The sequence below is a fragment of the Cherax quadricarinatus genome, chromosome 30 (assembly GCF_038502225.1).
Source record: "Cherax quadricarinatus isolate ZL_2023a chromosome 30, ASM3850222v1, whole genome shotgun sequence".
In the NCBI taxonomy this organism is placed as follows: Eukaryota; Metazoa; Arthropoda; class Malacostraca; order Decapoda; family Parastacidae; genus Cherax; species Cherax quadricarinatus.
This window is the reverse complement of record NC_091321.1, coordinates 30,591,433-30,610,541: the sequence shown is the minus strand read 5'-3', so window position 1 is coordinate 30,610,541 and position 19,109 is coordinate 30,591,433. Positions and strand designations below refer to the sequence as shown.

General features: G+C 41.3%; 1 protein-coding gene across 1 annotated transcript in view; it reads left to right on the top strand.

Moving 5' to 3' along the window:
• The window catches only part of LOC128687055 (organic cation transporter protein-like), a 227,022-nt gene that overhangs the window by 153,394 nt on the left and 54,519 nt on the right, over nt 1-19,109 (top strand). Inside the window, exon 9 of the mRNA XM_070090122.1 lies at nt 16,020-16,201. Coding sequence (XP_069946223.1) covers nt 16,020-16,201 — 182 coding nt within the window. The remainder of the gene's footprint in view (nt 1-16,019; nt 16,202-19,109) is intronic.

Sequence of the window (19,109 nt, the reverse complement as noted above, 5' to 3'; positions counted from 1 at the left end):
GGGAGAGAGAGAGAATTGAGAGAGAAATCCGAGAAAGACAGTTAGAAAGAGAGCGAGAAGACCAAAAAGAGCGTGATAGACTTGATCGTGAGGAAAGAGCTATAGAACGTGAGGAAAGAGCTAGAGAGCATGAGTTAATAGAGAGAGAAAAGGATAGCGAGCTCGAAAAATCTCGCCTTGTATTAGAGAATAAAAAGTTAACTTTTACACAACAACAATTAGAGGAAGGAGTAATGGAACAATGGGCAGTCAGTGCACATATTCCAACACCTAATTTACCTCCCTTCACAGAGGGGGAAGACATAACTTCTTACATTATCAGGTTTGAAAATACCGCTACTCTCTGTGAATGGCCTGCTGACACCTGAGCTACCAGGTTAGGAATGTTATTTTCTGGTACAGCCTTAAATATCTATGCAACTTTGTCGCAGGATATCATATATAATTATAACCTACTAAGGAAGGCAATCCTTAAAGCATATCAAAAAACCACTAATTCTTACAGGAAAGATTTCAGGTATACCACCTCACAGCCTGGCCAGAACTTTCAGCAGTTACAGGTAACACTCTTTCGTTTGTTCGACTTTTGGATAGAGAGTTCAGGAATTGATCACAGTTATGAATCTCTTAGAGACTTCATGGTTGCTGACCAGTTCCTGACAGCTCTTCGCCATCAGATACGAACATTCATCAGAGAACGTAACCTGATTAAAGCTGAGGAAGTTGCTGAGGCTGCTGACCTGTATGCTGAGGCTCACAATTCCTATAAAAACCTAAAGGGATCGAACCCTAAGGGCAAGGGTTCATCAGACCTTAAGAAATCAAAGCCTCTAGTGGAAAGTAAAATGACTTCTTTTATTCCTGTTTGTCATTTGTGTGGTGTTAAGGAACATAAACGTCCAGATTGTCCTTCTAAGAAGGTCCAAAAAGTTGGAAGATATTTTAAAGACTGTAATGACCAAGCACCCTTCTGTTCAGGAACAGTTAATGGACTTAATGTATCTACCATTTTACGAGACACTGGATGCACATGTATAGTCATTTCTGATAAGCTGTTCCCTAACCTTAAAAAACTCATTCCTCTGCTATACTTTCAGACTACTTGGGCCGTACGGACACTTTTCCTACCATCCGTTGTTACATTAGGTCTAAATGGTTCACAGGTTGGTCTGAAGCTGTACTAGCTCCCATCACTTCTTGCTCCGTACTAATAGGTAATGTAAAAGGTGCCATTCTTCCTTCTGAGGTTGACCTTTCATCACCAAAGATGGATATAAGTGTTTCAGATCCTCTTCCTGTAGAGTCAGAGAAGCCCCTCGAAAGTTCAGATGAGACAATGTCTCGCGAGATTCATGTGGGATTAAAAACCAGTGATGCTACTCTCGAAAGCGAGGAAGTAGGATCACCGGTTCACTTGTTAGATGAAAGTGAAGATATCACCTCCGATACCATAAATGTCTTGACTAGGGCACAGACCAAAGCCCAGGCTTCTCTTACTGTCCATCCTTTGATTTTCCCTGACTTTAAGCCTTTAGACATATCGAAGGACTCCTTTGTCAAGTTACAACGTAATTGCCCTTCTCTTCAGAATTGCCATAATACCGCTAAACAAAATCAAGTTATCCAAAGGAAAAACTTTTCATATAAATTTGAATATATAAAAGGTATCTTGTACAAGTCAGTATTCAAATTAAATTCAGATGAGACAGACTATTCCATCTTAGTTGTTCCAAGTCAATGCAGAGAGACTGTTCTTAAAATGGCTCATGACCTGCCAGCGGCCGGACATTTCTCGCATCGTAAAACTTTAAATAAAATTAGGGAAACCTATTTTTGGCCTAAAATGTCCTCGCTACTTATTATAGATCGTGTAAAGTTTGCCAACTGTCATCCTCCCGAGGTACCAGGCGAGTACCTATGGTCAAAATGCCTATCTTTACGGTACCGTTTGAAAGAGTAGCTATTGACATCGTTGGTCCTTTATCTCCACTTTCATCTGGGGGACATAGATATATATTAACATTGGTTGATTATGCTTCGAGTTTCCCTGAAGCCATACCCTTAAAGACCATAACTACTACAGAGGTGGCTGAAGCCCTTTTGTCCATCTTCTCCAGAGTGGGCATCCCTAGAGAAATTTTGTCTGACCGTGGGACACAATTCACATCTGACTTAATGCAACATCTATACCAACTTCTGGGAGTGAAGCCTCTCTTCACCACACCCTATCATCCCAGCTGTAATGGGAGGATTGAGCGCCAGCATTCGATTCTCAAGTCCATTTTAAGGAAACTTTGCTCCCTTAAACCTAAGGAGTGGCATCGTTACCTACCCTGTGCTTTGTTTGCCATGAGGGAAGTTCCCAGTGACTCTTTGGGGTTTTCACCTTTTGAACTTCTCTATGGTAGACAGGCCAGAGGTCCACTGTCCATCCTTCATGACTTATGGACTAATAAGGAGGTAAATGCTGAGGTTCAGTCTTCTTACCAGTTTCTCCTTGACCTTAGATCCAAACTTGAGGAGACCTCTGACATAGTTTCGAAAAACCTAAGCTTGTCAATGGACCAGTACAAAACATATTTTGATTCCAAAAGTCAGAGGAGAAGTTTTAAAGTAGGGGATGAAGTTCTTGTACTTTTGCCGAGTAAGTCAAATAAATTATTAGTAGCATGGAAAGGTCCATATAAAGTATTAAAAATTTGTGGGAAAGTTGACTACCTCATAGAAGTCAAGGGAAAACCTAAGCTTTATCATATCAACATCCTTAAGAAATATTACCGAAAAAATTCGGTTAACTGCCTTAATAACTTTGACTTAGTTTTTCCACACGAACTTGATAAGACAACCGAAGAATGTAAAGTGTGCGTAATTGACACCTCTAACTTAGACTATGATAAAGAACTACATGACTTGGTGACTCTTGACCACTCGGATGCAACCAACATTTATATTAATGAATCTTTGGATGACCATAAGAGACATGAACTACTTCAATGTGTGAGTAACTTTTCAGACGTCTTTACTGATATTCCAGGTGTTACCTCCACGGTAGTCCATAAGATTGACTTACTGACGGACAATCCTATCAAACGGAAATTATACCCAGTTCCAGTTCACCTTAGAGATGCATTTGACCGAGAGGTAGACAAATTATTAAAACTAAAGATCATTGAACCTTCAGTATCTGCATATTGCTCACCAGTAGTCATGGTTAAGAAGGAAGATAATTCATATAGACTTGCTATTGACTTCAGAGGCCTTAATGCTATAACTCGGTGGGATGCTGAGCCTATGCCCTTAATAGATAGCGATCTACACAAATTTTATGACGCTTCCTTCTTTTCAGAGATTGATATTGCACAGGCATATCATCAAGTAATGTTAGATCCTTCTTCTAAGCAGTACACCGCTTTTCCTACACACCAAGGACTGATGCAGTATAGAACTATGCCCTTCGGTTTGGTAACTGCCTGTGCTACCTACGTGAGACTGATGAGAAAGGTCTTGGGTAATATGCCAAATGTTTCAGTTTATTTTGATAACATTTACGTAATGACATCTACGTGGGGCGAACATATCCAAACATTAACATCAGTTTTACGTAGGTTACGCTCACAACGCCTCACTGCCAAGCCGAAGAAATGCTTCCTTGGGTATAACAAGATTAGATATCTTGGACTGATACTTTCTAATAACTCTCTGCAGCCTCTCCCCAGTAAGATCAAAGCTTTATTAGAATTTACATTCCCCAAAACCAAGAAGCTCATGCAAAGCTTTCTTGGTTCTGTAAATTTTTATGCAGGGTTTATCCCAAACCTTACTGATCTTACAGGCATCTTATCCGACTTCCTTAAAAAGTCTGTGAAGGAACCTCTTGAACTTTCCGACGTAGCTCGGGAAAAGTTTAATGAGATTAAAAGTATCTTTGTGAAAGACCCTATACTTAAGATTCCAGACATTAATAAAACATTTTGTTTAAGAACTGATGCCTCCAATACTGGCTTAGGTGCGATGCTACTACAATACCATGATGGTACACCCTTCCCTGTATGCTTCCTAAGCTGGAAACTCCTTCCCGCAGAAACAAGATACTCCACAATAGAAAAGGAATGTTTAGCCCTTGTGTGGGGTATCTCCAAACTTAAATTTTATTTGCTGGGAAAAGAATTCATTTTAGAAACGGACCACAAACCTTTGATATACCTAGAAACTTTTAAGGGAACCAACAGTCGCCTCTTGAGGTGGACATTGGCACTCCAGGCTTTTAAGTTCCATATTGTGTATATCAATGGTTCATCCAATTATTTCTCTGGTTAAGTCGTGACAGTCAATAGAAGATTTGTTGCCTTACGCGACTTCCACATGTTAGAACTTTTTCCTCACCTATTCTTCTTATACTCCTTGACTATAAGTCTTGGTATGGGGGAGTGTGAGGGAAAAGTTCAATAGATAGGAGTAGAGAGGGAATATATAGTAACAATGGTTTCATTGCCGGCTACTAGTTAAGTTAGGGTCAGTCTAGCTCCCGATATTCCCGCCTTTTCTCCCCAACCCCTAAATTGATAGTTTGTCTGCCGGCTACTAGTTAAGGTAGGGTAAGTCACGCTCCAAGAAACTGTCCACTGCTAAGAAGACCACTCCCCAGGCACCGCCAACGATGTCCCAAACTTCCTTCCCAGCTCTGCCTAGATCAAGTGGGACTCCTCAGGTCTCTACCAATGGTTCCAATGTTTGGAATTCTGCCCCTCTTGGAGCGCCCCAATCTAACCCTCACTTACACCATACACAAACGCAACAACAAGGTTCAGTATCATCTCCTATGTCTCAGGTATCCACAGCCGGGGATATGACGAGAGCACAACTAATGTACATGATGGCCAAAGACATAGCAGGTGGTGACATTCAACTCTGCTCTCAGGTTTTAAATGAACTGTTAATGGCTAATGGGATTACTCCCATCACTATCCCAGAAAATGTGAAGGCTATTATGACCCAGCCTTCTCATAACAAGAAGTATGTTCCCTACTCTGCATCTAAAAATAAGCCTAAGTCATCCCTGGCTCCGGGATAGCCCACCTCACAAACCCAGGTTGTCAACTCCCCTCAACCCGATAAGTCAACATAACAATGAACATAACAGTGAACATAACAATGCCCCAGAAAGTGGTGCCTACTCTCCCGCTATTGAAGCTGATCCTGTTGAACAGGAACTTTCCCAGGGTGACTCACCTTGCCTGCCTACTTTTCCCTTGGAGCCTCCACAGTCTCCCATTAACTCTCACGAGCCTCTGCTTCCTGTAACAGGGAATAACACACCTCAGTTTTCTGATGATGACTCTACCGATTCTAATGAGTCTGTTAATATTACTACCTCTAGTGAAGACGATGGCATTCTTAATACACAAGCACCTACGCAAAAGTTTCCTCCTCCCCTTGATGAGTCCAGCAGGGATAGTGTTGATACAACACGTGACATTACTTGCAGGCGTTCAGACCGCAGTACACGAGCGAAGAACAAGAAATAATGGGGATTACAATTTTCCAACTTAATGTTCAACATTTCTTTAATAACCGTTACCTTCTTGAGGTTGAACTACATAATTACAATCCCGATGTTATACTTGTGAACGAGACAGCTGCAAGAGTTGATCAATATATTAAATTACGTGGTTACTCTACTGTGGAGAAATCGGAGAAATCGAGAGGACCATTTAGTGGAGTATCCATCTTAGTAAAATTAGGCTATACATTTAAAAATATTCATGTTGATGAAGATAACATTCTTGCAATAGAAATGACAACGTCTCATGGACAACTAGTGATAGTAACTGGATATTTTCCCCCGAGACAACAATATATAGAGTCAATTCCTCTACATAGGATATTAAGTAGGAATGTTCCAACAATTCTAGCGGGAGATTTTAATGCTCATCACCCTGCCCTCTTTAACTGTGGAGCTGGTATTCCACTGGGTGACTTAAAAGGAAAACAACTCTTTAATATCATGACAGCTAGAAACTTGTCATTTCAAGGCCCATTCTTTAAATCGTACATTGGACCTCATCCAGGGACACCTGATAGAGTACTGACAAACAGGGACTGTGACATCTTTCACTGTCGTATATCTCCTGGTGGACATGTAGGATCTGACCATATCCCTGTTATAATACAACTACAAACTTCTCCATTTAGAATACCTGTACCTCCTAAACCCAATCTTAACACCCTAGGATTTGACCCCTTCAGGGCATATCTGGGTGATGATGAAATTGTGTCATTGGAAAATCTACCTTCCAATGCAATTGATGATGCAACCAGGTCCCTGCATAATCGAATAATTGAAGCAACTAATGCAACTTGTCAATCAGCTTCCACAAAGATATACCAACAATATAAACCTACTAGGGAAATTAGAGACAATTTGAGAAATTATCAAGCAGAATGTCGAAGGCATCTTCAAACGCGACAACCACCAGCAGCTACACTGCACCGATTAAGGCAAGAATTAATTACTATGATTAGTCATCACAAACGGGACATATGGAAACTTCTAGTTCTTCAAGCGAATCAATATAAACGTGAACCAGCAAAATTTTGGAGTAAGATCCGACAACTTTTAGGGGCAAAGCACAAGGCTCCTAACTACCTAGTTCATACCTTTACTGATGAGGATGAGGAAGATGTTGAAATTAAACTTGACGATCCACAGGACCAGGCTAATTTGATGGGTGATGTATGGGAGAAAATTCTCTCCCATAATAACAGTCGTCAATTTAACAATAATCATTATCAGTTAGTAAATGAATGGAGAGATGAGAACTTGGATGATCTACAACCACTACCTTCCATTGATACTTCAACTCTTGAAGATACCCACCCACTTACTAGACCTATTACATTACTAGAGATAAGTCAGGTTATTGGAAGAATGAGAAATAGAGCCCCTGGGCTCTCTGGAATAACAATGAAACAAATAAAGTACCTACCTAGAAATTGTAAACAGTCTTTGGTCAACATCTTTAATGCCATCTTGGCCTCAGGACATTTTCCAGTTGTTTTTAAGACTGCTAAGATGATCTTTCTTGGTAAGCCCAATAAAGACATCCACCAACCTGGGAACTATAGACCTATATCTTTACTTGAAGTCACTGGAAAAGTTCTTGAGAAAGTCATTTCCAACAGATTGAACTACTATATGGAGTTTAATCACTTTTTTACTGAAAAACAATTTGGCTTTAGAACACATAGAGGTACCAATCATGCAATAAATGTTATTTTCGATACTGTAGCAAGTCTAAAACATCAGGGCAATCTTGCCTTAATTGCCACCAGAGATGTTCATAAAGCTTTTGATAGCTTATGGCATGATGGCCTTATATACAAACTCATTGACCTACCAGACCATAACTGGACTTTTCTCAGACTAATATATAATTTCTTAACTCAAAGAAAAATCATTCCCACCTTTCATGGCAGGTCGACAGAGCCTTTTGTACCGACAGCTGGTGTCCCGCAAGGATCTTGTCTCAGTCCACTCCTGTTCAACATTTATGTGAATGACCTTCCTCAACCAGAGTTTAATGACACAATTGTGACACAGTTTGCAGATGATGTTATTCATGTCGTCTCATCAACTCCGGTAACAGGAAAATACAAGTATGAGAGAGTCATAGAGAAAATTAATATTGAACTTCGTCGAACATCTAATTGGGAAAAGAAATGGAGAATTACAACTAATCCTGACAAGGTCCTTGTTAGCACGATAGGATGTTTTGCATCAACAATTGAAGATAAAGGAGGTATCTCCATCAGAGGTACACCTGTAGCCATTAGAAACCCTAACAAGATTTTGGGATATGAAATCGACAGGCTGCTCCATTCAATATCTCATGTAACTAAAAAGATCAACATAGCCAAAGCCAGTCTTAGCAGAATCTTTCGATTTAATCAAGCCCCTCAACATGTCAAAAAACATCTGTATAAAATGATAATAAGACCAATACTCGAATACCCTTGTGCCCCAATGTCACTAACAAAAAAGACCAACATGCTCCGGTTACAAAAGGTCCAGAATAGAGCTCTTCGCTTCATCACCGATACCAGGAGGAGAGACAGAGTTAAAATGGCAGATTTACACATACAACAAGATATTACTGCCATAAATGTACGCCTTGACACCCTAAAAAAGAAACAACTTTATATAATGCAAGAACTATACATGCCAGATAGAGAACATCCTATACAAGTGGTTAATACCACGGATTATACCATCACTACTCCTCCTCACAGGACTCAACGAATGACTCTCCCACAAAGGGTCCGTCGCTTTATTCATAAAGATGATTACCCACGACCCATGATATTGAGCAACCTCCCTGATGAAGAAGATTGGGTACCACCAGAACCCTTCTATGTATACTGAAAAAAATCATCGCCCCCAATTAAGGAGACATCTTATATAACTTTCTAATGTAAAAATTATGCTATTTACTATGGCTGGACACCACCTGTAAGAAGCCATTGTCACGAATTTTATAAACTGGCCAGAAAATTATTGCCTTCCTTGTCGCATAAATATCCGTTGTGCAATCGCAAAAAAAAAAAAAAAAAGCAATTGCAACCTGTATAATTACTACCAATTCAGAGTCATGTACTTATATATCTGTTATATCTATGTGACTCTGATGGGTTAGTCTTATACCCCTTAAATAAATATATTATCATTTCACGTACACTTTTTAAATTGCACCAAAGTGGTTGGGCCACTTACCTTTATATCCTACCTCTCACCCCCCTCCCACCCTTTTCCAATATTTCCATCCTTACCCATCCTTCTTCCTTCCCCATCTCACCAAAGCTCTGGTCTGAACAAGTACAAGTACAAGTCATGCTCCCGTTTTTCCCGCCTTTTCTCCCCCACCCCTAAAGTGATAGTTTGATTGTCGGCTGCTTGTTAACGTAGGGTCAGTCTAGCTCCCAATATCCCTTCCCCTCCCTCTTCCACCTCCCCCCCCAGAAAGGTGACGTGTGGGGCTCTGGTCAAACAGTAAATCACTCGACTCACAGCTCCCAACACTACTGTAAGTACATGCCTGCCTTGTATTCTAGTGGATTTATTGGTTAAAAGCTTCACTTTTGACCAATAATGAACTTAGTCTTTTCAGCCTTGCTCTATGTTGACTGTTGTAATAATCACCATATCTTTTAAGTATCAGACTTACCATGGAGAGTGATTATTTAAGCAGTGGGTAACCTGTCTGTCTTTCCAGCTTGGATGTCAGAGAGGGTCACCTGGCAATCAACGAGCAGAACAGGAGAAGGACTAACGTCCAGAGACTTCTCCATTTTGTATTGAACTACCTGTGCACCTGTATGAAAGTGCAGGACGTAACTCCACAGCATTGCAGCGGTAAAGAACCTGCTTTCCTGTCATCGGGATAATAATCACGGCGATTCTCTGTGAAGAACTAGCCAGTGGATGGTCACCAACACCTGCGACCTCCCCCCCCCTTTATCATCAGCAACGGCTACGGTTTCAACAACAGTGTCACCAACACCAGACACCCTTGTAGATATTAGCGTTGAGTTCAAATGTTATTTTATTCATTTCATTTTTCATTTTTCTTTCAAATAGGATATACCTTTCATGTTTTGTTGTTTTATGTTTGATTTAATAAATATTGTTTATCTTTGTGAATTATTATTTCTTTTTCTATTCATTAATTTTCCTGTAACAAGTGGCGTTCCACAGGGATCAGTCTTGGGCCCATTGTTGTTTATAATATATATCAATGATATTGATGAGGGAATTACTAGTGATATGAGCAAATTCGCCGATGACACAAAGATAGGTAGGATAATTGATTCAAACGTAGATGTTATGGAACTTCAGGAGGATTTAAACAAACTCTATTCTTGGTCAGAAAAGTGGCAGATGCAGTTCAATGTAGATAAATGCAAGGTTCTGAAGCTTGGGAGTGCCCATAACCCTAGTACTTATAAGTTAAATGATGTAGAACTTAGCCATACAGATTGCGAAAAGGACTTGGGGGTTATGGTGAGCAGCAACCTTAAACCAAGACAGCAATGCCTAAGCGTACGTAATAAGGCAAATAGATTACTGGGATTTATATCAAGAAGTGTAAGCAACAGAAGTCCAGAGGTCATACTGCAGCTTTATACATCATTAGTAAGGCCTCACCTAGATTATGCAGCTCAGTTCTGGCCTCCATATTACAAAATGGACATAAATTCGTTAAAAAACATTCAGCGTAGGATGACTAAATTAATACATAGCATTAGAAATCTTCCTTATGAAGAAAGATTGAAGACTCTTAAGTTACATTCACTTGTTAGACGAAGAATGAGGGGAGACCTGATCGAAGTGTATAAGTGGAAGATAGGTATTAATAAAGGGGATATTAATAAGGTCTTGAGGATGTCTCTCCAAGAGAGAACCCGCAGTAATGGATTTAAATTAGATAAGTTTAGATTTAGAAAGGACATTGGAAAGTATTGGTTTGGAAATAGGGTAGTTGATGAGTGGAACAGTCTACCTAGTTGGATTATTGAGGCTAGGACTTTGGGTAGTTTCAAATCTAGGTTGGATAAGTACATGAGTGGGAGGGGTTGGATTTGAGTGGAACTTTCACATCAGAGCTTATTTCTTGGGTGGCATTGAAAATTGGGTTGGGCAAATGTTTTGTTAGTGGGATGAATTGTAAAGGACCTGCCTAGTATGGGCCAACAGGCCTCCTGCAGCGTTCCTCCTTTCTTATGTTCTTATGTTCTTAATACTGTCTGAAGTTGTTACAGGGCTGAGTAAGTCTTCACACCACACTCCCTTCCACACCCATGCCCACACTCGCTTCCAAACCCTTGACTACACTCCCTTCCACACCCATGCCCACACTCGCTTCCAAACCCTTGACTACACTCCCTTCCACACCCATGCCCACACTCGCTTCCAAACCCTTGACTACACTCCCTTCCACACCCATGCCCACACTCGCTTCCAAACCCTTGACTACACTCCCTTCCACACCCATGCCCACACTCGCTTCCAAACCCTTGACTACACTCCCTTCCACACCCATGCCCACACTCGCTTCCAAACCCTTGACTACACTCACTTCCACACCCATGTCCACACTCATTTCCCCACCCATGACCACACTCACTTCCACACCTATTCCCACACTCACTTCCACACTCATGCCCACACTCACTTCCCCACCCATGACCACACTCACTTCCACACCCATGCCCCACACTCATTTCCAAACCAATGACCACACTCACTTCCACACCCATGATCACATTCACTTCCACACCCATGACCACACTCACTTCCACACTCATGGCCACACTCAATTCCACACCCATGACCACACCAACTTCCACACGCATGACCACACTCATCCCACACACATGCCCACACTCACTTCCACACCCATGACCACAATCACTTCCATACCCAAGACCACACTCACTTTCACACCCATGCTCACGCTCACTTCCACACTCATTGCCACACTCTCTTCCACACCATTGCCCACACTTACTTCCAAACCCATGACCACACTCGCTTCCCTACCCATGACCACACTCACTTCCAAATCTATGACCACACTCACTTCCACACCCATGACCATACTCACTTCCACATCCATGCCCCACACTCATTTCCACACTAATGATCACACTCACTTCCACGCCCATGACTTCACTCACTTCCAAACCCATGACCACACACGTTTCCCCACCCTTTACCACACTCATTTCCACACCCATGACCACACTTCCTTCCACACCCATGCCCACACTCACTTCTAAACCCATCACTACACTCACTTCCACACCCATGTCCACACTCATTTCCCCACCCATGACCACACACTTCCACACCTATTCCCACACTCCCACACTCATGCCCACACTCACTTCCCCACCCATGACCACACTCACTTCCTCACCCATGCCCCACACTCATTTCCAGACCAATGACCACACTAACTTCCACACTCATGACCACATTCACTTCCACACCCATGCCCACACTCACTTTCACACCCATGACTATGTTTTATACCAGTTTGTTTGGTGGCTCTTGCAGAGCGGGGTTCAATGATAAGATCTTCGGAGGCTTCTACTTTATTTGCAAAGTCGTGGTGGGTACACATGCTTGTGTGTTGTGCCCATGGCCGAGGAGGGCCATCCCACGAGGGAGAGAGGAAGTAGGACTTTTGACTGCTCCTAGGCCGCTGAGTGAGTGAGAGCGAGTGGGACCAGCATCCTACTGACCTGGGCAGGCCTAGAGGGCAGCGCCTGAGTGCCGCAAAATATGAACTCAGCTGACAGACAGCATAGGCTGTCTGTGCAGACAGTACAGGCTGTCTACATTTGCTAGGCCACCTACCACATGGTTGTCCCGACCATGTCTGGTGGTAAAAAAAAACTCGGTCTCTCTCTCGTAGGAACAGGGCACAGAACACAGAATATAAAACATGTATATACATATGGACATGGGGAAAAAAAAACTTCCTACAGGGAGGGAAGAAAAAAACATGTGGGGTGTGCTAAACAATGTGGTCAATGGCAGTGAACATCACTGGATGCCTTCCTACATCTTGACAGATACTGCAACAATGGAGACATCGCTGCGGCTGAGCTGTGACGTAATGGGGTACGGTCTCCTTTAGAACGGTGAAGCAGTAATTGTAGGAGTCACTGCAAGTTTCACTCATCCTGAGGCACGACATGCTGGTGCCCTCGAGTGAGGCATCGTCAAAACTCGGCAACTGGGCAGGACTTCTGGCAAGCGACTCAGGAGGACACTTCTCAACTGGTACTGTCGCTGGGCTGTCACTGCCGGCGAGCGTGGAGTGATTCGTGGAGCGAGTCGTGGCAGAGACGACTGGGCGAAACATCTGGGAGTCGTAACATCATACACCATACTTCAGTGAGCGAGCTAGCAGTCAAAGTGACATCATCTTTGTGCAGGCTGCTCACTGATGCTTTACACGAGGCTGACACAGCCTGTCGACAGGGCTAACTGCGGCGTGATGAGTGTCATTCTCTCGGAAGTTGAAGTTATAGCAGAGGTTAGTCTAAACTTCCCCAGACTTGTTTCTCTGCATATAACTGCTCTCTGAAGGTCTGGAGGTGAAGTGAAACAAATCTCAATGGGAATCGTAGCAGGTACGATTCTGCAAAACATCTATGAGCGACAAGCATAAGAGCTTTCTGTACAAGGGGCTCATATGCTTAGGGCTGACTAATATCAGCTGCCAAATGCGCTGGTCACACTGGGTGACAACACAAGGTGCTACACAGGGTCTGACCAGACTGTGGTTGACGCACAGCTGGGCTCAAGACCACACAGGACACAAGGAAAACTTTACACACACCCACGGTACATGCAGTACAACATGGCTTAAACTAGCAAATGATGCTTTTCTGTGCACAAAATTGACACTAAGCCATGCACTAACATGTGAGAACACTGACTGAGAGGAATTGATTAACACACGACATATATCTTCTCTCAATCTTCTCGATAATACTGAAATAATTGCTGAAACACTTGAGGTGATATCATGTGATGTCAGGCGTGATGTCGCGAGATGACGTCAGCAGACATCTCGAGGTGATGTCAGGCAGACATCGTGACGTCATGAAGTCGGGCAGCAGCAGACCACAGCATGTGGCCTGGGACATCTGGCAACTCACGTGGCTCATAGGTCTACGTGGCTTCGTCCACACCCCACATGGCGTCAGGATCCACGTGGCATCATGATCCACGTGGCTTGCTGACCCACGTGGCTTGCTGATCCACGTGGCTTGCTGATTCACGTGGCTTCGTGATCCATGTGGCTTAGTGATCCACGTGGCTTTGAGTGGCCTCGGGCACTTGGATACACAGCTCTGGCAAAGAATTCACACGAAAAACAGCAGAAAACACAGCAGAGGGAGTGATGGCATGGTGGTGTATGGTAGTGTGGTGGCGAGGAGCGTGGGTGTATGTATGGCGCGGGAGGATCTGGCCACTTCCTCCTCTCGAACCCACAACACGGCGAAATACTCACAATGGATGCAGAAATCACCACAAAACTCACCTCTGGCTTGCTGAAATAGCTGTGCTGAGCTGAACAACAACAGCAGAACATACAAGAGGCGCTGAACATTTGAACACTAATATGGGCCACACCATTGTCATTGTAAAAGTCACCAACACAACTTGCAGTAGCTGTGTCAGGGTGATTTTCATTCATAAAGGTTTGCACATCAATCCACTTTGCACAAATTTCCTTAATCGTTGAAGAAGGCAACGATTTCTTCAGTTGTGGTCTCTTGCTGTTGCAGATGCTTGTTTCAGAACTTTCCATGAACAAGTTGTTAAGGACTTGTGAGAGAGAATTTCCCATTGCCATAATAAACTTTTGAGTATAAAACTCACCTTGAAACACAAACTTTGCATCAACACTACAAAGTTTAATAAGCTCAGTGAGTGTTGGTACGAGCAATAGTAATTCGTAATTACCGAAGTCTTCAATTAGGAAACTTAATAAGTCATCAACTGGATCTTCTGTGAACTACGAAGTAATTCAAAACAAACTATTTTGTAATTATTTAAATCTGATTATTCGTGGTGCTTAATTTGTCAACTAAATCAATATTATTTTTAACATTAAGTTAGAAACTTCAATTGGGCTAAGTTTATCTACTAGCTGTTTGGATATGCTTTAAACTGCATCTATGGAGCCCTTTATGATTCTTGCTTGATTATCTGGTTTATGCTTTTGATTAATCCATACATATGTAGAAAAGATGGATTGGGAGTCATGAATATTTTAATTATTTCATCTTTGCCTTTCAGTAGTATTATTGTTTTGTTAAAATTACTCATAAATAGATATGAAAAAGATACAACCAGTATCTGTTTCATATAAGTCTCAGATGATACAGGTGATAGTTAATTTTTAGGGGTACATGGGAAGCTGTCAGAATGCCCAAGGGGTACATGGAAAGCTGTCAGATTTCCCAGGGGGTACATGGGAAGCTGTCAGAGTGCCCAAGGGGAACAGAAGAACAAAACGATTGGGAACCCCTAATCTAATTCTAATCTGTTCTAGGTGATTTGCCGGTATGGATCCCGGTCGGGGTCTCTTCCAATTGGGTGACCCGTTATTCATTTTAACTTGGTAATCAGTTTCTTCCTAAATTATTACTCCTTTCATTTTCCTATGTCTATAAAATTCCCATATAACATCTATTATCGTTCAGCACAAGTAATTTCTGGCAATTATTACTTATATAACTTTATTGTGGCAGGATATGTTGCTTTAATTTTCATGGTATCATTACTTTGTAATGGCAAAGATCTTGTCAAACCCCAACAACAGAAAACTTGATCATTGTCTCCCATTTCTCATTGCAAATTACCTAATGGCTAAGAAGATTACAACTGCCGATTGTTTCTGTTCCAGAAAACTAAATATTTGTCTATACTGGAGGTAAAACATTACAATTAATTAACCTGTGTATATTCATGCTAGGCTGATTAATATCAATGTAAACAAAGTTATTTTATTATTATTAAATATTAGCCGGTATTCTCCCGGCCCGGGCCTTTTCCAAGTGGTGGCCCGGCCTTGACTCCCTCTTTAGGGAGTGTCTGAGACCTAAGTCTCCCATGGGAGGAGGCACAAGTACCTCCTCATCTTTGGGACCAACTGTCCCCAGGCCTAGCCACAAGCTAGGCCTCTCTGGCCTGCCATCCCCGCCACAAGGGGCCTAATGGGAATGACATTCTTGTGAGCTAAAGGCTCGGACTCAGGCACCTACCCTACCCTAGAAGGGTTAGGCATGGTGTCGATGGTAAACAAAGGAAGGTCTGATTACTACATATGCTACTAACATTGTCTGGTGAACAATAACTATACTGAATATACAAATATTTAAATTTTATCCTACCTTTTATTTATATAATCCCATTTATTTTCTATTCTTTATAAAAGGAAATTATTGGCTGATGGTTCTTCTGAGCTTGTTGGGTAAGTTTGGAATCTCAGCAGCATTTGCCGTCGTCAACATCTTCTCTACCGAGATCTTCCCAACTGAGTGCCGCAGTGTGGGAGTTGGTGCTTGTTCCATGTGTGCTTGTATTGGTGGTATTATCGCACCATTCATTGCTTCTCTAGTAAGTCATTACCATATTATCTATTACTGAATTAAAATACTATGATTTTTTTTTATTTTCACTTAGTTTATATTGGAAATATATAATACTATAGAGCCTATTAATTTTCTATTGCGTGCCCACAAACTTTATGTACTAACTTGGCGAAAAAAATCTTGAAACAGTTGGAATACGTGCCATAACTAGAGAATGATTTAACTAATTGCCTTCAAATATCCACCACTTGAGTGGTTTCTTGAGCACAAGACTCAGGCTGCTGTTGGGTGCCATAACAGCTATTTTTTATTCAGTAAAAAAAACTGTTCCTTCTGATTGGCTTCAAAATATTACTGAAAATGCATTCTAAACAATATATTATATTCCATAAGTATAAAGAGAATATATACAAATATGAAATTTTACTGAAATATTTAAAAAAAAATCATGCATTGTTGAATTCACATCAGCTACTGGAAAATGCCCTTTCCGACTGGCTTTAAACTTTTTCCATTGGTTGGATTTATTAAAACACAGCTTGTCACTCACCTTGATGTGTGTAAGTTTTCGTTTATCAATTTAATCAAGAAAATTGTTTCCCCTGTAATAGCTAGTGAATGACTCATCTGATCAGCTTCAAACCCTAACTGCTAGCATATTTTAATTAGAAAATTTTTTGTATTAATTTCATTAAATTGGATTTTTTCTCAAATGAAAATAAAAAAATCCTTACAGGAGAAAGTAAAATAGATTTTTTATGGTTTATTTATCTTGACAAGGAGAGATTTTCCGAGAAACATTCATGTGCAATGTGTCTTGGACAAGACTGATGGCAATATTTGCATGAGTGGTGCAATATACACAGGTTGTGTATCTTGGGCAAAACTAATGGCAAAATTTGCATTGGCGGGGCACAATACACAATGCTACATAGGCCATTCCGTGTAATAACTAGAGTGAATGTCTTATGGTCCACTTCAACATTTTGTTTATGTGTAATAATTAGAGTGTACCTCCTCTGGTCCACTTCAACATATTGTTTACGTGTAATAACTAGAGTGAAGCTCCTCTGGTTCACTTGAGCATTTTGTTTATGTGTAATAACTAGAGTGAAGCTCCTCTGGTCCACTTCAACATTTTGTTTACGTGTAATAACCAGAGTGAAGCTCCTCTGGTCCATTTCAACATTTTGCTTAAACGTAATAACTAGAGTGAAGCTCCTTTGGTCAACTTCAACATTTTGTTTACGTGTAATAACTAGAGTGAAGCTCCTCTGGTTCACTTCAGCATTTTGTTTATGTGTAATAACTAGAGTGAAGTTCCTCTGGTCCACTTCAACATTTTGTTTACGTGTAATAACTAGAGTGAAGCTCCTCTGGTCCACTTCAGTATTTTGCTTACGTGTAATAACTAGAGTGAAGCTCCTGTGGTCCACTTCAGCATTTTGTTTACGTGTAATAACTAGAGTGAAGCTTCTCTGGTCCACTTCAACAATTTGTTTTCGTGTAATAACTTAAGTGAAGCTCCTTTGGTCAACTTCAACATTTTGTTTACATGTAATAACTAGTGTAAAACTCCTCTGCTCCACTTCAACATTTCGTTTACGTGTAATAACTAGAGTGAAGCTCCTCTCGCCCACTTCAACATTTTGTTTACGTCTAATAATTAGAGTGAAGCTCCTTTGGTCCATTTCAACATTTTGTTTACATGTAATAACTAGAGTGAAGCTCCTTTGGTCCACTTCAACATTTTGTTTACATGTAATAACTAGAGTAAAACTCTTCTGCTCCACTTCAACATTTTGTTTACTTGTAAAAACTAGAGTGAAGCTCCTCTCTCCCATTTCAACATTTTGTTTACGTGGAATAACTAGAGTGAAGCTCCTCTGGTCCATTTCAACATTTTGCTTAAATGTAATAACTAGAGTGAAGCTCCTTTGGTCAACTTCAACTTTTTGTTTACGTGTAATAATTAGAGTGAAGCTCCTATGATCAACTTCAACATTTTGTTTACGTGTAATAACTAGAGTAAAGCTCCTCTGGTCGACGTCAACATTTTGTTTACGTGTAATAACTAGAGTGAAGCTCCTCTGGTCCACTTCAACATTTTGTTTAAGTGTAAAAACTAGAGTGAAGCTCCTCTGGTCCACTTCTGCATTTTGGTCATGTGTAATAACTAGAGTGAAGCTCCTCTGGTTCACGTCAACATTTTCTTTACTTGAAATAACTAGAGTGGAGCTCCTCTGGCCAATGTCAACATTTTGTTTACGTGTAATAGCTAGAGTGAAGCTCCTCTGGTCCACCTCAACATTTTGTTTACGTGTAATGACTAGAGTGGCACATCTTCCACTAATGAGTTTCACCACTGGTGTCTCATTTTCCGCTAGTGAGTTTCACCACTGGTGACTCATCTTCTAATAGTGAGTTTCACCACTGGTTACTCATCGTCCACTAATGAGTTTCTCCCCTGGTGACTCATCTTCCACTCGTGAGTTTCTCCACTGGTGACTCATCTTCCACTAGCGAGTTTCACCACTGATGAGCCATCTTCCACTAGGGAGTTTCACCACTGTTGACTCATCTTCTACTAGTGAGTTTCTCCACTGGTGACTCATCTTCCATTAGTGAGTTTCTCCACTGGTGACTCATCTTCCAATAGTGAGTTTCTCCACTGATGACTCATCTTTCACTAGTGAGTTTCTCCACTGTTGACTCATCTTCCATCAGTGAGTTTCTCCACTGGTGATTCATCTTCCACTAGTGACTTTCACCACTGATTAGTCATCTTCCACTAGTGAGTTTCACCACTGTTGATTCATCTTCCACTAGTGAGTTTCTTCACTGATGAATCATCTTCACCTAGTGAGTTTCTCCACTGTTGACTCATCTTACACTAGTGAGTTTCTCCACTGGTTACTCATCTTTCACTAGTG